The sequence below is a fragment of the Chrysemys picta genome, unplaced genomic scaffold (assembly GCF_011386835.1).
Source record: "Chrysemys picta bellii isolate R12L10 unplaced genomic scaffold, ASM1138683v2 scaf1, whole genome shotgun sequence".
Classification (NCBI taxonomy): Eukaryota; Metazoa; Chordata; order Testudines; family Emydidae; genus Chrysemys; species Chrysemys picta.
The window spans coordinates 3,607,739-3,624,042 of record NW_027052708.1 but is presented as its reverse complement, the minus strand read 5'-3'; the positions used below and the strand labels follow the sequence as shown (position 1 = coordinate 3,624,042).

The 16,304-nt window shown below is 46.4% G+C and overlaps 1 protein-coding gene across 3 annotated transcripts in view; it reads right to left on the bottom strand.

Moving 5' to 3' along the window:
- Window positions 1-2,819: 2,819 nt before the first annotated feature.
- LOC135977483 (scavenger receptor cysteine-rich type 1 protein M130-like) overlaps window positions 2,820-16,304 on the bottom strand; it is a 46,597-nt gene continuing 33,112 nt past the window's right edge. Inside the window, exons 3-11 of one of the 3 annotated variants that reach the window (XR_010594966.1) lie at window positions 14,983-15,297; window positions 14,439-14,744; window positions 7,742-8,059; window positions 7,348-7,662; window positions 5,061-5,375; window positions 4,429-4,491; window positions 4,028-4,342; window positions 3,503-3,618; window positions 2,820-3,059 (exon numbers count right to left, since the gene is read on the bottom strand). Coding sequence is in view for 2 of the 3 variants with exons in the window: in XM_065578755.1 (XP_065434827.1) it covers window positions 3,578-3,618; window positions 4,028-4,342; window positions 4,429-4,491; window positions 5,061-5,375; window positions 7,348-7,662; window positions 7,742-8,059; window positions 14,439-14,744; window positions 14,983-15,297 (1,988 nt within the window). In the remaining variant the exon portion in view is untranslated. Of the gene's footprint in view, window positions 3,619-4,027; window positions 4,343-4,428; window positions 4,492-5,060; window positions 5,376-7,347; window positions 7,663-7,741; window positions 8,060-14,438; window positions 14,745-14,982; window positions 15,298-16,304 lie in introns of all 3 variants that reach the window. The other 2 variants (XM_065578755.1, XM_065578756.1) reach the window with 2 other exon arrangements.

Below are 16,304 nucleotides of genomic sequence, written 5' to 3'. Positions count from 1 at the left end.
CTGATACTGATCCCCCAGAGTCACCAGCACTTCCACCCCAGGGCCGTAAGAGGAGCCCTCCTCTGGAATCCTCAGATTGGGGGATTTCACATATCACATTTATCTGATACATTTTAGTATCTGATTGAAAGGGTCCTAGAGCTCCCAGATGACAGGCGTGTGTGTGTGTGTGCGCGTGGTGGGGGAGGGGGAGAATTGTAGAAAGTAGTGACTGGGATCTAGTCCAGAAGGATTGTTCCACAAGGCATTTTGCTATAATAATTACAAATATAAATTATTTCTAATTTCCCAGAGCTTGTCCCAGACTTCCTAAACTTGACATTATTTTTAAAATGTCTTTTCAATGCGTTCTCCTGATAAAGTTTACCCCATAAACTGAGATTGGTCTCCAACGTACTGACACCAGTGGGAGCTGATCCAGCTAATAAGGGTGGGATATTGACCCTTGGGTGTAAAATCTCTATTTTCCACACACACACCCCCGTCACACCGTGTCTGACACAGATGTATATAAGATGCAATATCCACGTGCCAGGAAAGGCTGGCAGAGAACATTGCTGCACTGTAGAGATCTCTGCTTCGGTGTGTTCTCTTTACAAATAGTGAGTAACCCTAGTGCTAATGGCAGTGAGGGTCCCAGGTCAGCTCCTGGGCGAACTCTACCATAAGTCCCTGCAATGGGCCATTATCGTGATCAAGGACATCAAACACTTGCCTACCCCTGGGCCTCCACACAGCTCTGGTAATGCACCTGATCAGTGCCCCCAGCGTTACACCAATAGACAATACTGGTGGGCGAACTTCTGAGTTTTCTTAACAAGCCACTATTGTCCCTACTGGGAAATACAGTTAGTTTTTTGTCAGGGTAATGTTGCTTCCAGGAGGCAGATTCACTGGGGCAGGGGGTTGTGGGGTGGGAGGGGGTGAGGTCTCCAGCTGGGAGTGCAGGCTGCAGGGTGGGGCCAAGGTGTTTGGAGTGCAGGAGTGGGCTCAGTGCTGGGGCAGGGGGATGGGATGCAGGAGGGGGTGCAGGATCTGGCTGGCGGTGTGGGCTCTGGGGTGGGGCCAGGGATGAGGGGTTTGGGGTGAAGGAGAGGGCTCTGGGATGGGGCTGAGGGATTTGGAGTCCAGGAGGGGACTCAGGGCTGGGGTAGTGGGTTGAGGTGCGGGAGGGGGTGCAGGCTGCAGGCTCTGGGAGGGAGCTTGGGTGTGGGAAGGAGCTCAGAACCTGGGCCAGGGGCTGGGGTTTGGGAGGGGGTCCTGGATGCGGTCTCTGGGAGGGAGTTTGAGTGCAGGAGGGGGTTCCGACCTGGGACAGTGGGTTCGGGTGCGGATGGACGGTGCGAGGTCAGGGAGGGAGGAAGGGTGTGGGACGGGGTTCCAACCTGGGGCACGGCGTTCGGGGTGCAGACTCCAGCTGGGTGGCCTTTACCTCAGGTGGCTCCCAGTCAGTGATGCAGTGGGGCTAAAGCAGGCTCCCTGCCTGCCCTGGATCTGCGTTGTTCCCGGAAGCGGCCTGCATGTCTTAACCCTAGGTGGAGGCAAAGCCAGGCGGCTCTGAGTGGTGCACGCTGCCCGTGCCTGCAGGCAACGCTCCTGGAGCTCCCACTGGCCGTGGTTCCTAGCCAATGGGAGCAATGGAGCCGGTGCTCAAGGTGGGGTCAGCATGCAGAGCTTCCCAGTGTTGAAATGAAATGAATTGTTCTGTGTGTATTTAGAACAATTGGGTGAAATTAACAGGAATTTGTGAAATGTTTTGGTGTCTCTGAATCTGCATTTTTCACCAAAACGTTTTTCAGTGAAGACTTGCACCTAGCTCCAATGACAAGCTCACAGGGTGAAGCTGCAGTGATTTAACTCTGGGTCAGGGCGTCAGATGGAAAGGGCATTAGATAGCTGCTCCGTGTTAAAAGGTTTCATAGTGGTAGCCATGTTAGTCTGTATCAGAAAAAAACAACGAGGAGTACTTGTGGCACCTCAGAGACTAACACATGTATTTGGGCATAGACTTTTGTGGGCTAAAACCCACTTCATCAGATTCCTAGAGTAGAAAATACAGTAGGAAGATATATATATACAGAGTACATGAAAAGATGGGGGGTTGCCTTACCACTTCTAATGAGACAATTCAATTAAAGTGCGCTATTATCAGCAGGAGGAAAAATCACTTTTTTGTAGTGGTAATCAGGCCCATTTCAAACAGTTGACAAGAAGGTCTGAGTAACAGTAGGGGAAAAATTAGCTTGGGGAAATAGTTTTAAGTTTGTGTAATGACCCATCCACTCCCAGTCATAATAGCCCACGTCCTGCTCAGCACGGCCTGCAGCTCTCACTCGGCTGTCATTCGCCCTTAGATTTCACAGGCCATGGAAAGTAGCTCCTTCCCTCAGGCTACAGCTTGCAGCTCCTCCCTCTGTGACCCAAGCACCAAGGAAATTTAACCCTTGATGGGAGGAGGAGGATGTTTTATCTGGGTGTGACATTCCCTTCTGGTGTTATCTGGACCAGTGATCTGCTAGGCCTCTCCAATCCTTGTCTCTGGGAGCCAGCCTTACCCTGCTCTGCTGTGAGAGCCCCCACTCCTAGGCTGTTCTCGCGCAGCCTCTGGCACGTAAGCTGATTGGATTGTGCAACCATATGACACTAGCCAATATCTCCGGTCCCAGACACAACCCTAGTTACCTCCGTCTTGCAGTGTCCACTTATGCCCGCTGGATGCTGCAAGCTTATATGAGTTTGTCAATTTAACAAAGAAATTGATATGTACCAGGCTTGTTATCCCAAGGGGAGTCTGACACACTTCAAACCAAATGCACTGCTTCAGGTAGAATAAACAAACAGATTTATTAGCTATACAGATAGATTTTAAGGGATTATAAGTCAAAGCATAACAAGTCAGATTTGGTCAAATGAAATACAAGCAAAACACATTCTAAGCGGATCTTAACACTTTCAGTGTCCTTACAAACTTAGATGCTTCTCACCACAGGCTGGCTGGTTACTTTTCAGTCAGGTTCTCTCCTTTAATCAGTGTTTCAGTCGCTTGGTGGTGGTGGTGTCTGTAGATGTAGGTGGAAGAGAGAGAGAGCATGGGAAAACGTCTCTCCTTTTTATCATGTCCTTTCTTTCCTCTTGGCTTTGCCCCCCCCCCCCCCACTTCAGATCAGGTGAGCATTACCTCTTCGCAATCCCAAACTAATCAAAGGAAGGGGGTGACTCCCTCGAGGGTCTAATAGATTCTTTTGTTGCTGCCTAAACCAGTGTCCATTGTTCCTGTGAGGCAGGGCTGGGTTTGTCCCATCCATGCCCTGATGAGGTGTGAACTGCCTCTCTGTTCTCGGAGAGTTTTTGCCTGGGCTTGCTTTAAGCCCCGAGGATACATTTTCAGCCTCATAAGTATATACGTGAAATTATAACCTTACTGAAATGATTACTATACCATCACTATAACAACCATGCTCATTGCATCATGAGCTTTGCGAAGACACCTAACATGACAAACCTTGCATTGGATACCACACAATCATTTTATAAAATGAATATGGGGGTGTAGGGCGTTCCCCTGAGGTACAGAGCGTCACACTGAGGTATTCAGAGAATCTGTCCTCTCTGTCAGACCTGCAAAGGGAAAAGAAGGAGAGTTGGAGTCTGGAGCAAGGAGGAGATGACTTGTTTGTTACTAGGGAGAATCTCACCTCTGAGAGTCCCTGGGGGCACTGTCCAACTTGCTCACAGCAGCACAGGGCCTGTTTGTTAGTGATTTTGGGCCCAAGTCCCTTGTGCTCTGTGCAGTAATGAGGACACTAGTAACAAACCAGCACAGTGGGGCCTGTGATAAATACAGGGAATTTGTGAGCTGATGTCTGAGCCAATCTGACCTGAGAAAGGATCCATCCCACAACATCCAGGATGCTCGTGCACACAGGAGATGGGAGGGCCTGGTCTGGGACCAAAGTGGAGGAAGGGGCTGGTCCATCCTCCTCCCTGAAAATTACAGCATGTAGCAGAAACATCTCCTGTCATTCACCTGAGCAATTCACGGCAGCATCTTCCTTATGGTCACAGTTACTCTCACCCCAGGGCTTGGCAGGACAGTCCCAGAGAGATGACTCTGTCCCTCTGCAGTTCACCTTCTCCACCCAGATGGGACCAGTCCCCTCACCGAATGCAGCCTCGCCCGGGGCAGATACAGCAGATCCACAGCCCAGTTGTTTACACACAACGTTAGCATCCGCCATGTCCCAGGAGTCATCACAAACTGTTCCCCAGGAGCCACGGTACCAAACCTCCACTCTCCCCGAGCATCTGTCCTCTCCTCCCACGACACGTAACTTGTCCCGGTCTGGAAATGCAGAAACCTCACATGTTACTGGGACAGCTGGGAAAGTCCTTAGGGAACAAAAGTAAGACACAGAGAAGCAGAGATACCTGTGCAGCTTGGAGAGTTCGGGCATTCGGCAAACAGGGTCTGAGTTGGTTTTGCTTTTTTTCCTATGGAGAGAAAAAGCTGTGGTGAATGCACTGGGTTGTGTGTGTGATGTGGGAGTAGAATTTATCTGTATTTTAAACCCCTAATTTCAGCACTGTATGAACTGAAATATGAACTCTGGGTCATTTAATACCTAATTAATTTGCTATTCAGCTGTTACTCAGACACACAGGCCGACCTGCATCCAGACTTGTGGGGGATTCCAGTCTCTATCCAAACTGCACAGCCTGGGCCTATCTCTGATTGTTCATCCCAAAAGGATTAATAACCACAGAGCTGCCTAATGACGGTTTCTAGGGCGAGGCTTTTCTTCACTCTCACACTACCTTATCTCACTGTATAACACCGGCCTCTTTTATAATTAACTGATTAAGTTCCATGTTTGTTGTTAATCAGAAAAATGCTTATTCCTATAAAAGATTTTGAAAATATCTTTGTATCTTGTGTTGAGAACTGAAATCTGCCTATGCTGAGATGTGAACAACAGCAAGTTCTATCCTAACCCTTCAATTAATTGAACACATCTCATACATGTGTCTGTCCGTGTGCATGCAGGTAGTTTCAGAATTACCAGTGCAAGAAATATGGGTCTCTTCTGCTCGGTTATCACATGACTTTGGATCCCAGGGCTCTGACGGGCACTGCCAGAGGGAGCTGTGCTGCTCACTGCATGTTACGTGGTCCAGCCACATGGGACCAAAACCTGCTCCATATTCAAAGTCTCTTGCAAACTGCCCTCCGTCTCCACAATTCAGCTGTTTGCAGACAATTGATGGGGTGACTCCGGACATCCGATTGGAGCAAACACTGCCCCATGTCCCATTGTAGAAAACTTCCAGCCGCCCAGCACAGTCACTGTCGCTCACCAGCCTCAGATCTGAGAATTCTAGAAGGAAATGCACGAAAAGGGAATTTAAATCATCTGATTCTGAAATGAAATGGGGTGTGAAGAGTGGCCGCATAGGTACACAGCCACAGGGGCCTGGACTGGAGAGGAGCCTCTTCCCCAGCTCCGGAGCTGCTGCGGCCAGGGACAGGCACCTCTCCCCTGGCCCTGGCCCTGGCCCCAGCCGTGGATCTGTCATGGCAGAGGAAAGGTGCCTCTCCCCTGGCCCCGGAGGTACTGCAGTGGGGAAAGAGGCACCTCTCCCCTGACCCCAGGCTGCTGCAGAAAGAGATGGCTGGGGGGAGCCCTCCCTGCTGCAGCCCCAGGGCAGCCTGCACCCCAAACCCTTCATCCATGGCCCCACCCCATAGTCCACACCCCCAGATGGAGCCCTCATCCCCCCCTACTCTCTGCCCCAGCCCTGAGCCCCCTCCTTCACCCTAAGCCACTCATCCCCAGCCCCACCCCAGAGCCTGCACCCCGAGACAGAGGCCTCACCCCTTGCACCACCACCCTCTGCCCCAACTCTGAGCTCCGAATCCCTCAGCCCCAATCCCACCACACATCACCTCTATACTGGTGCACATAACAAAATTCATTCCGCACATGGATATAAAAAATTAGAGGGAACATTGGTCCAGGAGTTCACATCTGTTACTGTCTTGGTGAAATCTACTTCTAGACACAGCACCAGTTTGGGGTATTGCCTTGTTTCTCACCATCTGCGCTGAGGTGGGCACTCAGAGCCGTGAGCCACTCCAGACAGCGCGACAGGGATCATGAGATCAAATAGTTTGACCTTCTGTAAAACAGCTGCATAGATCCTAATAACTTGAGTTTGATTTAAGCATCACTTCCAGAAAGGCATCCGGTCTAGACAGGAAGACTTCAGGAGATGCAGAATGCCCCATTTCCCTGGTAGTTTGTTCTGATGGTTAATCACCCTCCCTGTTAAAAACCTGGGCCTTATTTCTGATGTGAATTTGTCTGGTTTCAGCTTCCAGCCATCGACTCTTGTTCTGCCTTCCTCCATTAGATTAAAGAGCCCTTTAGTAAGTGTATGTTCTCTTTGTGACAGAACTTATGCACTGTAATCAAGTTACCTCTTGATCATTTTGATAAGCTAAACAGATTCAGCATCTTAAATCTCTCAATGTAAAGCTTTTATTAAAGCCATTAGATCACTTTTGTGGCTCTTCTCTGCTCCCTCTCCAATTTTTTTCTGGATATCAGAACTGGACACAGTATTCCAGTATCTATCTCAGCAGTGCCATACACAACAGTAAAATTTAGTCCTCCCTCCTACTCACTACTCCCCTGTTTATACATCCAAGGTTCACATTAGCCCGTTTTGCCACACACGGCACTGGGAGCTCATGTTCAGTTATTTCTCCACTAGGACCCTACATCCTTTTCAGTCACTGCTTTCCATGATACAGTCTCCTTCAGATATCTGAGATGCAGCATTCTAACATTAGGGAAATCTTGCAATATCTCAAATATCTCTGGATGTGAGCTGAGGACTTTCTAATGGTGACCCTGGTAGGTAGTTACACAAGGGAAAGGGAGGCAGAGACAGTCAGGCCTTGTCTTCACTTACCGGAGGGTCCGGCGGCAGGCAATCGATGTTCTGGGATCGATTTATCGCGTCTGGTTAAGACGCGATAAATTGATCCCGGATCGATCCCGGAAGTGCTCGCAGTCAGCGCCGGTACTCCAGCTCGCCGAGAGGAGTACGCGGCAAGGACGGGGGAGCCTTCCTGCCGTGTCTGGACCGCGGTAAGTTCGGACTACGGTACTTCGAATTCAGCTACGTTATTAACGTAGCTGAATTTGCATACCTTAGTCCGAAGTGGGGACTTAGTGGGGACCAGGTTTCAGGGAAAGTATCATTCTCAGCGATCTCCTTAAACATCTGCCCCCTCCATTAAATCCCCTGGTAACACGGCTCACGAGCACTCACAGAACAGACCTGAGCAGAGAACTCCCGCATCCTCCTTGTGTCTGCAGTTGTGCTGGCCCCAGCCCCTAGAAGGACATGCCCAGAGATCGGATTCATTGCCAGAGCAGTTCACATCATCCAGCCAGATCTGCCCGAATCCTTGCCCGTAATGAGCAGAGACAGTTGCATCGATGGCATGTCCACATCCCAGTTGTTTGCAAACAACATTGGAGTCTGACAGATCCCAGGAATCATCACAGACTGTCCCCCAGCTGCCATTGTAATAAATCTCCACTCTCCCGGCACAGCGACCTGCCCCATTCACCAGTCTGATCTGTCTGCTCCCTGCAGAGATAAATCCCAGCTGTTAATATGTATTTTCTTACTGAACAGAAACTGTTTGTGAGATTTGGAAATGAATCACCTGAGCAAACAACTCCAACGTCCTCAGCATTTCCTGCCTGGGGTGTCTCAGATGTGGATTTGTCACAGAGAGTCAGATGAGTCTCATTTCCTGCACACTGGACCCTTCTCAGCCCCACAGGGCCTGTTCCTCGCTCAGACTTAGGGGGGTTATAAGCTTTCTCAGCGACTCCGCACTGGAGCTGCCTGCACACCACGCTGGCATCGTCCATGTCCCACTGGTCATCCAGCACTCTGCTCCACACACCACTGAGGGAAATCTCAACTCTCCCATCGCACCGGCTCACTCCATTCAGCAGTCTGAGTGATTCAGAGCGACCTGGGCTCAGGAGAGATGGGAAACACACTGAATAACACTCCTGGTTATATACTAGAAATAATGCACAGTGTGTAAGAAATTATGAACTGTTTCTAACTCAGAGGATGCCACGTAGTTAAAAGGAGTAACCTATGCAGAAAATGTTGGTTTTTTGAATCTCTAAGTGGAGGGTGCTATAAGGATTGTAACACACTGCTGGGCAGAGTGTCTTGTTAGCATATCCTGGGAGATGCTAGGCTCACAGCTACACTCTATTTTTAAAAAAGAAGAACAGGAGTACTTGTGGCACCTTAGAGACTAACAAATTTATTAGAGCATAAGCTTTCATGGACTACAGCCCACTTCTTCGGATGCATATAGAATGGAACATATATTGAGGAGATATATATACACACATACAGAGAGCATAAACAGGTGGGAGTTGTCTTACCAACTCTGAGAGGCCAATTAATTAAGAGAAAAAAAACTTTTGAAGTGATAATCAAGATAGCCGAGTACAGACAGATTGATAAGAAGTGTGAGAGTACTTACAAGGGGAGATAGAGTCAATGTTTGTAATGGCTCAGCCATTCCCAGTCCTTATTCAAACCGGAGTTGATTGTGTCTAGTTTGCATATCAATTCTAGCTCTGCAGTCTCTCTTTGGAGTCTGTTTTTGAAGTTTTTCTGTTGTAATATAGCCACCCGCAGGTCTGTCACTGAATGACCAGACAGGTTAAAGTGTTCTCCCACTGGTTTTGGAGTATTTTGATTCCTGATGTCAGATTTGTGTCCATTAATTCTTTTGCATAGAGACTGTCCGGTTTGGCCAATGTACATGGCAGAGGGGCATTGCTGGCACATGATGGCATATATCACATTGGTAGATGTGCAGGTGAACGAGCCCCTGATGGTATGGCTGATGTGATTAGGTCCTATGATGATGTCACTTGAATAGATATGTGGACAGAGTTGGCATCGGGGTTTGTTACAAGGATAGGTTCCTGGGTTAGTGGTTTTGTTCAGTGATGTGTGCTTGCTGGTGAGTATTTGCTTTAGGTTGGGGGGTTGTCTGTAAGCGAGGACAGGTCTGTCTCCCAGGATCTGTGAGAGTAAAGGATCATCTTTCAGGATAGGTTGTAGATCTCTGATGATGCGCTGGAGAGGTTTTAGTTGGGGGCTGAAGGTGACAGCTAGTGGTGTTCTGTTATTTTCTTTGTTGGGCCTGTCTTGTAGGAGGTGACTTCTGGGTACTCGTCTGGCTCTGTCAATCTGTTTTTTCACTTCAGCAGGTGGGTATTGTAGTTTTAAGAATGCTTGATAGAGATCTTGTAGGTGCTTGTCTCTATCTGAGGGATTGGAGCAAATGCGGTTATATCTTAGAGCTTGGCTGTAGACAATGGATCGTGTGGTGTGTCCTGGATGGAAGCTGGAGGCATGTAGGTAAGTGTAGCGGTCAGTAGGTTTCCGGTATAGGGTGGTATTGATGTGACCATCGCTTATTAGCACAGTAGTGTCCAGGAAATGGACCGCTTGTGTGGATTGATCTAGGCTGAGGTTGATGGTGGGATGGAAATTATTGAAATCATGGTGAAATTCCTCAAGGGCTTCTTTTCCATGGGTCCAGATGATGAAGATGTCATCAATGTAGCGCAAGTAGAGTAGGGGCGTTAGGGGAAGAGAGCTAAGGAAGCGTTGTTCTAAGTCAGCCATAAAAATGTTGGCATATTGTGGGGCCATGCGGGTACCCATAGCAGTGCCGCTGACTTGAAGGTATATATTGTCCCCAAATGTGAAATAGTTGTGGGTGAGGACAAAATCACAAAGTTCAGCCTCCAGGTTAGCTGTGACATTATCAGGGATACTGTTCTTGATAGCTTGTAGTCCATCTTTGTGTGGAATATTGGTGTAGAGGGCTTCTACGTCCATAGTGGCCAGGATGGTGTTTTCTGGAAGATCACCGATGGATTGTAGTTTCCTCAGGAAGTCAGTGGTGTCTCGAAGATAGCTGGGAGTGCTGGTAGCGTAGGGTCTTAGGACAGAGTCTACATAACCAGACAAGCCTGATGTTAGGGTGCCAATGCCTGAGATGATGGGGCGTCCAGGATATCCAGGTTTATGGATCTTGGGTAGCAAATAGAATACCCCTGGTCGGGGTTCTAGGCATGTGTCTGTACGGATTTGTTCCTGTGCTTTGTCAGGGAGTTTTTTTAGCAGATGGTGTAGTTTCTTTAGGTAATCCTCAGTGGGATCAGAGGATAATGACCTGTAGAATGTGGTGTTAGAGAGCTGTCTAGCAGCCTCCTGGTCATATTCCAATTTATTCATGATGACGACAGCACCTCCTTTGTCAGCCTTTTTGATTATGATGTCAGGGTTGTTTCTGAGGCTGTAGATGGCGTTGTGTTCAGCATGGCTGAGGTTATGTGGCAAGTGATGTTGCTTTTCCACAATTTCAGCCTTTGCATGTCGACGGAAGCAATCTATGTAGAAATCCAGTCTGTTGTTTCGACCGTCCGGAGGAGTCCATGCAGAATCCTTTTTTTTGTAGTGCTGGTAGGGAGGATTCTGTGGGTTAGTATGCTGTTCAGAGGTATGTTGGAAATATTCTTTGAGTCGGAGACGTCGAAAGTAGGATTCTAGGTCACCGCAGAACTGTATCATATTCATGGGTCTGGAGGGACAAAAGGAGAGGCCCCGAGATAGGACAGACTCTTCTGCTGGGCTAAGAGTATAGCTGGAAAGATTAACAATATTGCTGGGTGGGTTAAGGGAACTACTGTTGTGGCTGCTTGTGGCATGTAGCAGTTTAGATAGTTTAGTGTCCTTTTTCCTTTGTAGAGAGGCAAAGTTTGTCCTGTAAATGGCTTGTCTAGTTTTTGTAAAGTCTATCCATGAGGAAGTTTGTGTGGAAGGCTGGTTTCTTATGAGAGTATCCAGTTCTGAGAGCTCATTCTTAATCTTTCCCTGTTTGCTGTATAGGATGCTGATCAGGTGGTTTCGCAGTTTCTTTGAGAGTGTGTGACACAGTCTCTCAGCAATGTGATATATGCCATCATGTGCCAGCAATGCCCCTCTGCCATGTACATTGGCCAAACCGGACAGTCTCTACGCAAAAGAATTAATGGACACAAATCTGACATCAGGAATCAAAATACTCAAAAACCAGTGGGAGAACACTTTAACCTGTCTGGTCATTCAGTGACAGACCTGCGGGTGGCTATATTACTACAGAAAAACTTCAAAAACAGACTCCAAAGAGAGACTGCAGAGCTAGAATTGATATGCAAACTAGACACAATCAACTCCGGTTTGAATAAGGACTGGGAATGGCTGAGCCATTACAAACATTGACTCTATCTCCCCTTGTAAGTACTCTCACACTTCTTATCAAACTGTCTGTACTCGGCTATCTTGATTATCACTTCAAAAGTTTTTTTTCTCTTAATTAATTGGCCTCTCAGAGTTGGTAAGACAACTCCCACCTGTTTATGCTCTCTGTATGTGTGTATATATATCTCCTCAATATATGTTCCATTCTATATGCATCCGAAGAAGTGGGCTGTAGTCCATGAAAGCTTATGCTCTAATAAATTTGTTAGTCTCTAAGGTGCCACAAGTACTCCTGTTCTTCTTTTTGCGGATACAGACTAACACGGCTGTTACTCTGAAACTCTATTTTTAGTGTGCCAAGTTCCTTGAGTTGGGAATTACATGCCCAGCACGGAGTGTAGACGTATCTGTGGCCCAGGGAGTTCCCCAGAGCCAACCCTCAGAGCACACTCCATAACACAACTCTCTTCTGGCCTGACACGCTCATTGCCCTAACCCATAGGTGTTGAAATCTGCATCTAAAAGGTGTTGTGTAAGGTGTTATGCAAACTGCTATCACTCCGGTCATTCATATTGTTGTGTGATGCATGAACGGGTGAGGTTTAAAGAACGATAGATGTGTGCTGGAAATATGTTCCTATAATATGTGCCTAAGCCCAGGTGTCCTAAACAAAGGGCTGTTGTTTCGCTGGCTTAACTGTGTCTCCAATGTAAATTAAGCAAGGTGAGAGCAAAGAGAAAGAAAAGTCCATTTATGTGTAAAGTAAACAAAGCCATTGGGCAAACAAGTAGGGGACGATGACCCCTTAACAATCTCAATGGGGGATGGAGGCTGCACCCCCAGGAAACCTTCCTGCCTCTTCAAACAGGGTGAATGAACTTTGGGAAGATTTGAGCAGAGGCAAAAAGCCATTTTGTTATCCATCACCTCAGGGACAGAGGAGGAGCAGGGCCCTTTGAGGTCATGGAAAGTGGATCCTCTTGGCCTGGAACCCAAGAGTAGCTGGAACTGACTCAAGGTGAGAAATCTGCTTAGACAGAGACTATAACTTGCTGGAGTTAAGTTTTAGTCACTAGAACACGTGTTTTGTTTTCTTTTACTTGTAACTATACTTGTGTCTTGCATTGTTAATTATTCTTCCTTAAATATCTGTTCTTTAATAGACTCACTCTAGTTTTATTACAAAACCATCCCAGTGCTCTGTATGAAACTGAAGAGTAAAATGCTGAGCCAAACTAGCAGGCTGGTGTCTCTTTGGAGGCAGCGCACTTGATAACTTCTGTGAGTATCCAGTGAGAGGGACTGACCGCGGCCGAATGACGGCTCTGGGGAACTCGGGCACTGGGGTTCACTGATGGTTCCCGGTAAGGCGAGATTTGGACTGGCAGAATCCTGAGGCGTTGCTAGCCGGGCAGGCGAGCTGGTGTGGCAGGGAGCTGACAATAGCTGAGGAGCACAAAGCTCTCACTTGCTGAGGCAGAGCAGTAACTGTGTCTGACAGTTCTGAGTCACCTGAGCAAGGCCTCACATATCCTCACTTTCACCATCTGTAAAATGGAGGGGATAATAATACCCACCTACTGCCCAGGAGCTTTGTGAGGATCAAATAATGTCTGGACAAAACTTTGAACACATCAAGTGCTACAGAAATGGTGAGTGCTCTGAAGAATCAGGTCCTGGGGGTCTCAGGTTAGTGCCCCACCACCCCAACTTAGTGGAGAATTTGGAAACTTTGGCTTTAATCACGAGAGGTAAAACTTTCAAAAGTGCCTAAATGACCAGGAGCCTAAGTCCCTTTTCAAAATGGGACTTGAGCAAAGAGATGCTGAATGGTAGTGGGGCTCCATGGTAGTGGGGCTCCTAAGTTGACTTCCATTTTCAAAAGTAAGTCCCTAAATCACTGATCACTTATGGAAATGTTACCATGGACAACATCCACCCAGTGCGGTGAATGATGCAGGAGCTGAGTGAAACAAATAGTTTGGAAGCATCCAATTAGACTGTATCATAATGTGTATGCAAAAGGGGGCAGGGAGAATTAGAAAGGATAACAAACAAACTGATGGTATTTCCTAAATTTGGAGTATTTGACTTTGACTAAATAAGATTATCCTTTTTTTTTTTTTTTTTTTTGTATGTGATGTAAATATTAGAGCTGGTTGAAACTCCCAAATTTTTTCCTGTGAAGTATTTCAAATGCAATATTTCAGTTTTTCTCTAGATTTTGACCTTTGAAAATGGAATGAGAATTATTGTTTAGATTCTAACTAAAATGTTTCATTTCAACTTCCATTTCAGTTTGACAGTTTAAGATTCTCCTGCCTCCTCTCCTGTTTTATTTTTTCCTGTTTTTCCCCACTGTAGAAATTTTGGAAAAAAAAAAAAGTATCAGGAAGCAGGAAAAACACTTCTGAACCTTTTTCACCTGCAACAGTGTGATTTTTTTTTAAAGGGTGTGGGGGAGAAAGTGCTGCTTTCTTTGTGGCATGCTACCAAAAATATCCTCAGGAACTCATGTGAGAGACGGGAAATAGTTATGATCAGCAGTTTATAATTCAGCCAAAATGGAAGGAATTTCACTGAAGTAAGGGGAGTTCCTGGCCCCAGCACTGACCCCTTGCTGAATTGCAAAGGCCAGTTGCAAGCAGTGAAGGCATGAGGGGTTCTCCAGAAGGTGGTGAGAATATTTTATAATAGAAAGTATGAAACAACCTCTAGAGAGGGAGCCGCTCCACCTGTAATTATTGGAGTAATGATTTGAAGAAGGATGGAGACAGTGGGTTGGTGACATTTATGAAACTCTAAGGACAAATTCTGTCCCTGCTTTACTGCCCTGCATAAGCACATGTTTGCTGAAACTCTTCCAGGAGAATCCAGGGCTTTCCCTGGTCATAACTATTCTGGTGATAATATAATTAATTTTATTTTATTTGTAATATATTAATTATTTTTATACGTGGTTTAGAATCTATCTCCCTCTCCCCTTGCTGTGCCCTGAGGTTCCCCTGCTCTGGGGTCAGTGTCACACACTGAGGGGCAGGTGTCATTAATCCAGCATTACACTTACCTGAGCAAACCACACTGGCATCATTGTCATGGGAGCACTGAGAGGCCCCCAGAGCAGTAACAGGGCATTGGCTCAAATGGGGTTCAGTCCCTTTACAGTGATATGTGTCTGTCCAGACAGAGCCAGTTCCCTTCCCAAAATACGCTTCTCCTGGAGCTGATACAGCGAATCCACAGTCGAGCTGATGACAGAGAACGTTGGCATCTGGTAAATCCCAGCGTGAGTCACAGAGGGTTCCCCAGGCACCAAGAACCTGGATCTCCACCCTCCCTGAGCACGCTATGCTGCCGTTCACCAGCCGGAACCCTGTGTGCCGAAGGGAGAAGGGGTTTAGAGAGGAAGCATTTAAGATATATTATAGCAAACAGTTAAAGAAAGGAAAGTCAGGGGGCACTTGATCCCTTTCTCATTATCTTGGCTTGTTTGGGGTTTTGATCCAACCCTATCAAGCCCAGCTCCCTATACAGTGAGATCAGTACATTGCTTCACCCTAATCTAGAATACATGTCATTGGTATTTTAAAGATATTGTGCTGAATTCTTACGTGAGCATATGACACTGGCATCATTTATGTGTGAGCATCTCTGATTCACTTGTGATATCCTGGGACAGGAGAACAGGAGAGACTCATTCCCCACACACTGGAATTCTTCAGTCAAGATCTCGCTTTGTCCTTCTCCAAAGTCACCTCCTCCTGGGATAGATACAGCTATTCCACACTGTAGTTCATTACAGATAACGTTGGCAACTTTGTGATCAAAGTGTGCATTACAGACTGTTTTCCACGTGTTTCCATGTTTTATCTCCACACGTCCTGAGCAGGCACTATCTCCTCCAACCAGCTGGGGTTTAATGTGTCCTAGAAAGACAATGGAGGCTGAAAATTATAAAGGGCGTTTGGGAGTTGGGGTGCTCCACTGGAATAAAACTTTGCCTAAAAGCTCATACTGGGTCAGTGGCAAAGTGAAGGCAGCAATAGAAATAAAAAGGCAATATATTAAAAAATGGAAATAGTGGGAATTTGAGCAAATCAATATACATTAAAAGTTATTATATGAAGAAAACTGATAAGGGAAGCTAAAGAGATCAGGATAAAATCTGACTGGGAGGACTATGAAAAATAAGGAGTTTTTTAAAGTATATTAGAAACAAAGAAACAAACAAACAAACAAATCCTAACAATGCTATAGGCCCATTAGAAATGGAGATGGTGAAATTGTTAATAATGAGGTAGAAAAGGCAGAGGTGTTCAATACACATTTCTGGTTTTGGACAGCAGCAGGATGTCTATTCATATCCTGTGAAGAGGATGAATCTCTCTCCAATCTATTGCTACCTAAGGAGCATGTTAAATGGCATTTATCAGGTATCAACATTTTTTCACATCAACAGGCCTGAATAGTTGATAAAACCATAGAATAATAGAAATGTAGGGTTGGAAGGAACCTCAAGAGGTCATCTAGTCCATCTCCTCACACCAAGGGAGGTTTAAGTACACCTAGGCCACCCCGATAGATGTTTGTCTAACTTGTTCTGCAAAGTCACCAATGATGGGCAGTACACAACCTCCCTACGTACCCTGTTACAGTACTTAATTATCCCTCTAGTTAGAAAGTTTTTTCTAATATCTAATTTGAATCTCATTTGCTGCAATCTAAGATGATTGTCTAATCCTACCCTTGGTGAATATGGACAAAAATTGACAAACAACCTTTCAGTTATTTGAAGACTGTTATCAGTTCACCTCTCAGTCTTCTCTTCTCTAAACTGAGAATGTCCAATTCTTTCAACATTTCCTCATAGATCATGTTTTCTAAACCTCTTACTCTGTTTGTTGTTGTCCTCTGGACATTTTCCAGTTTGTCC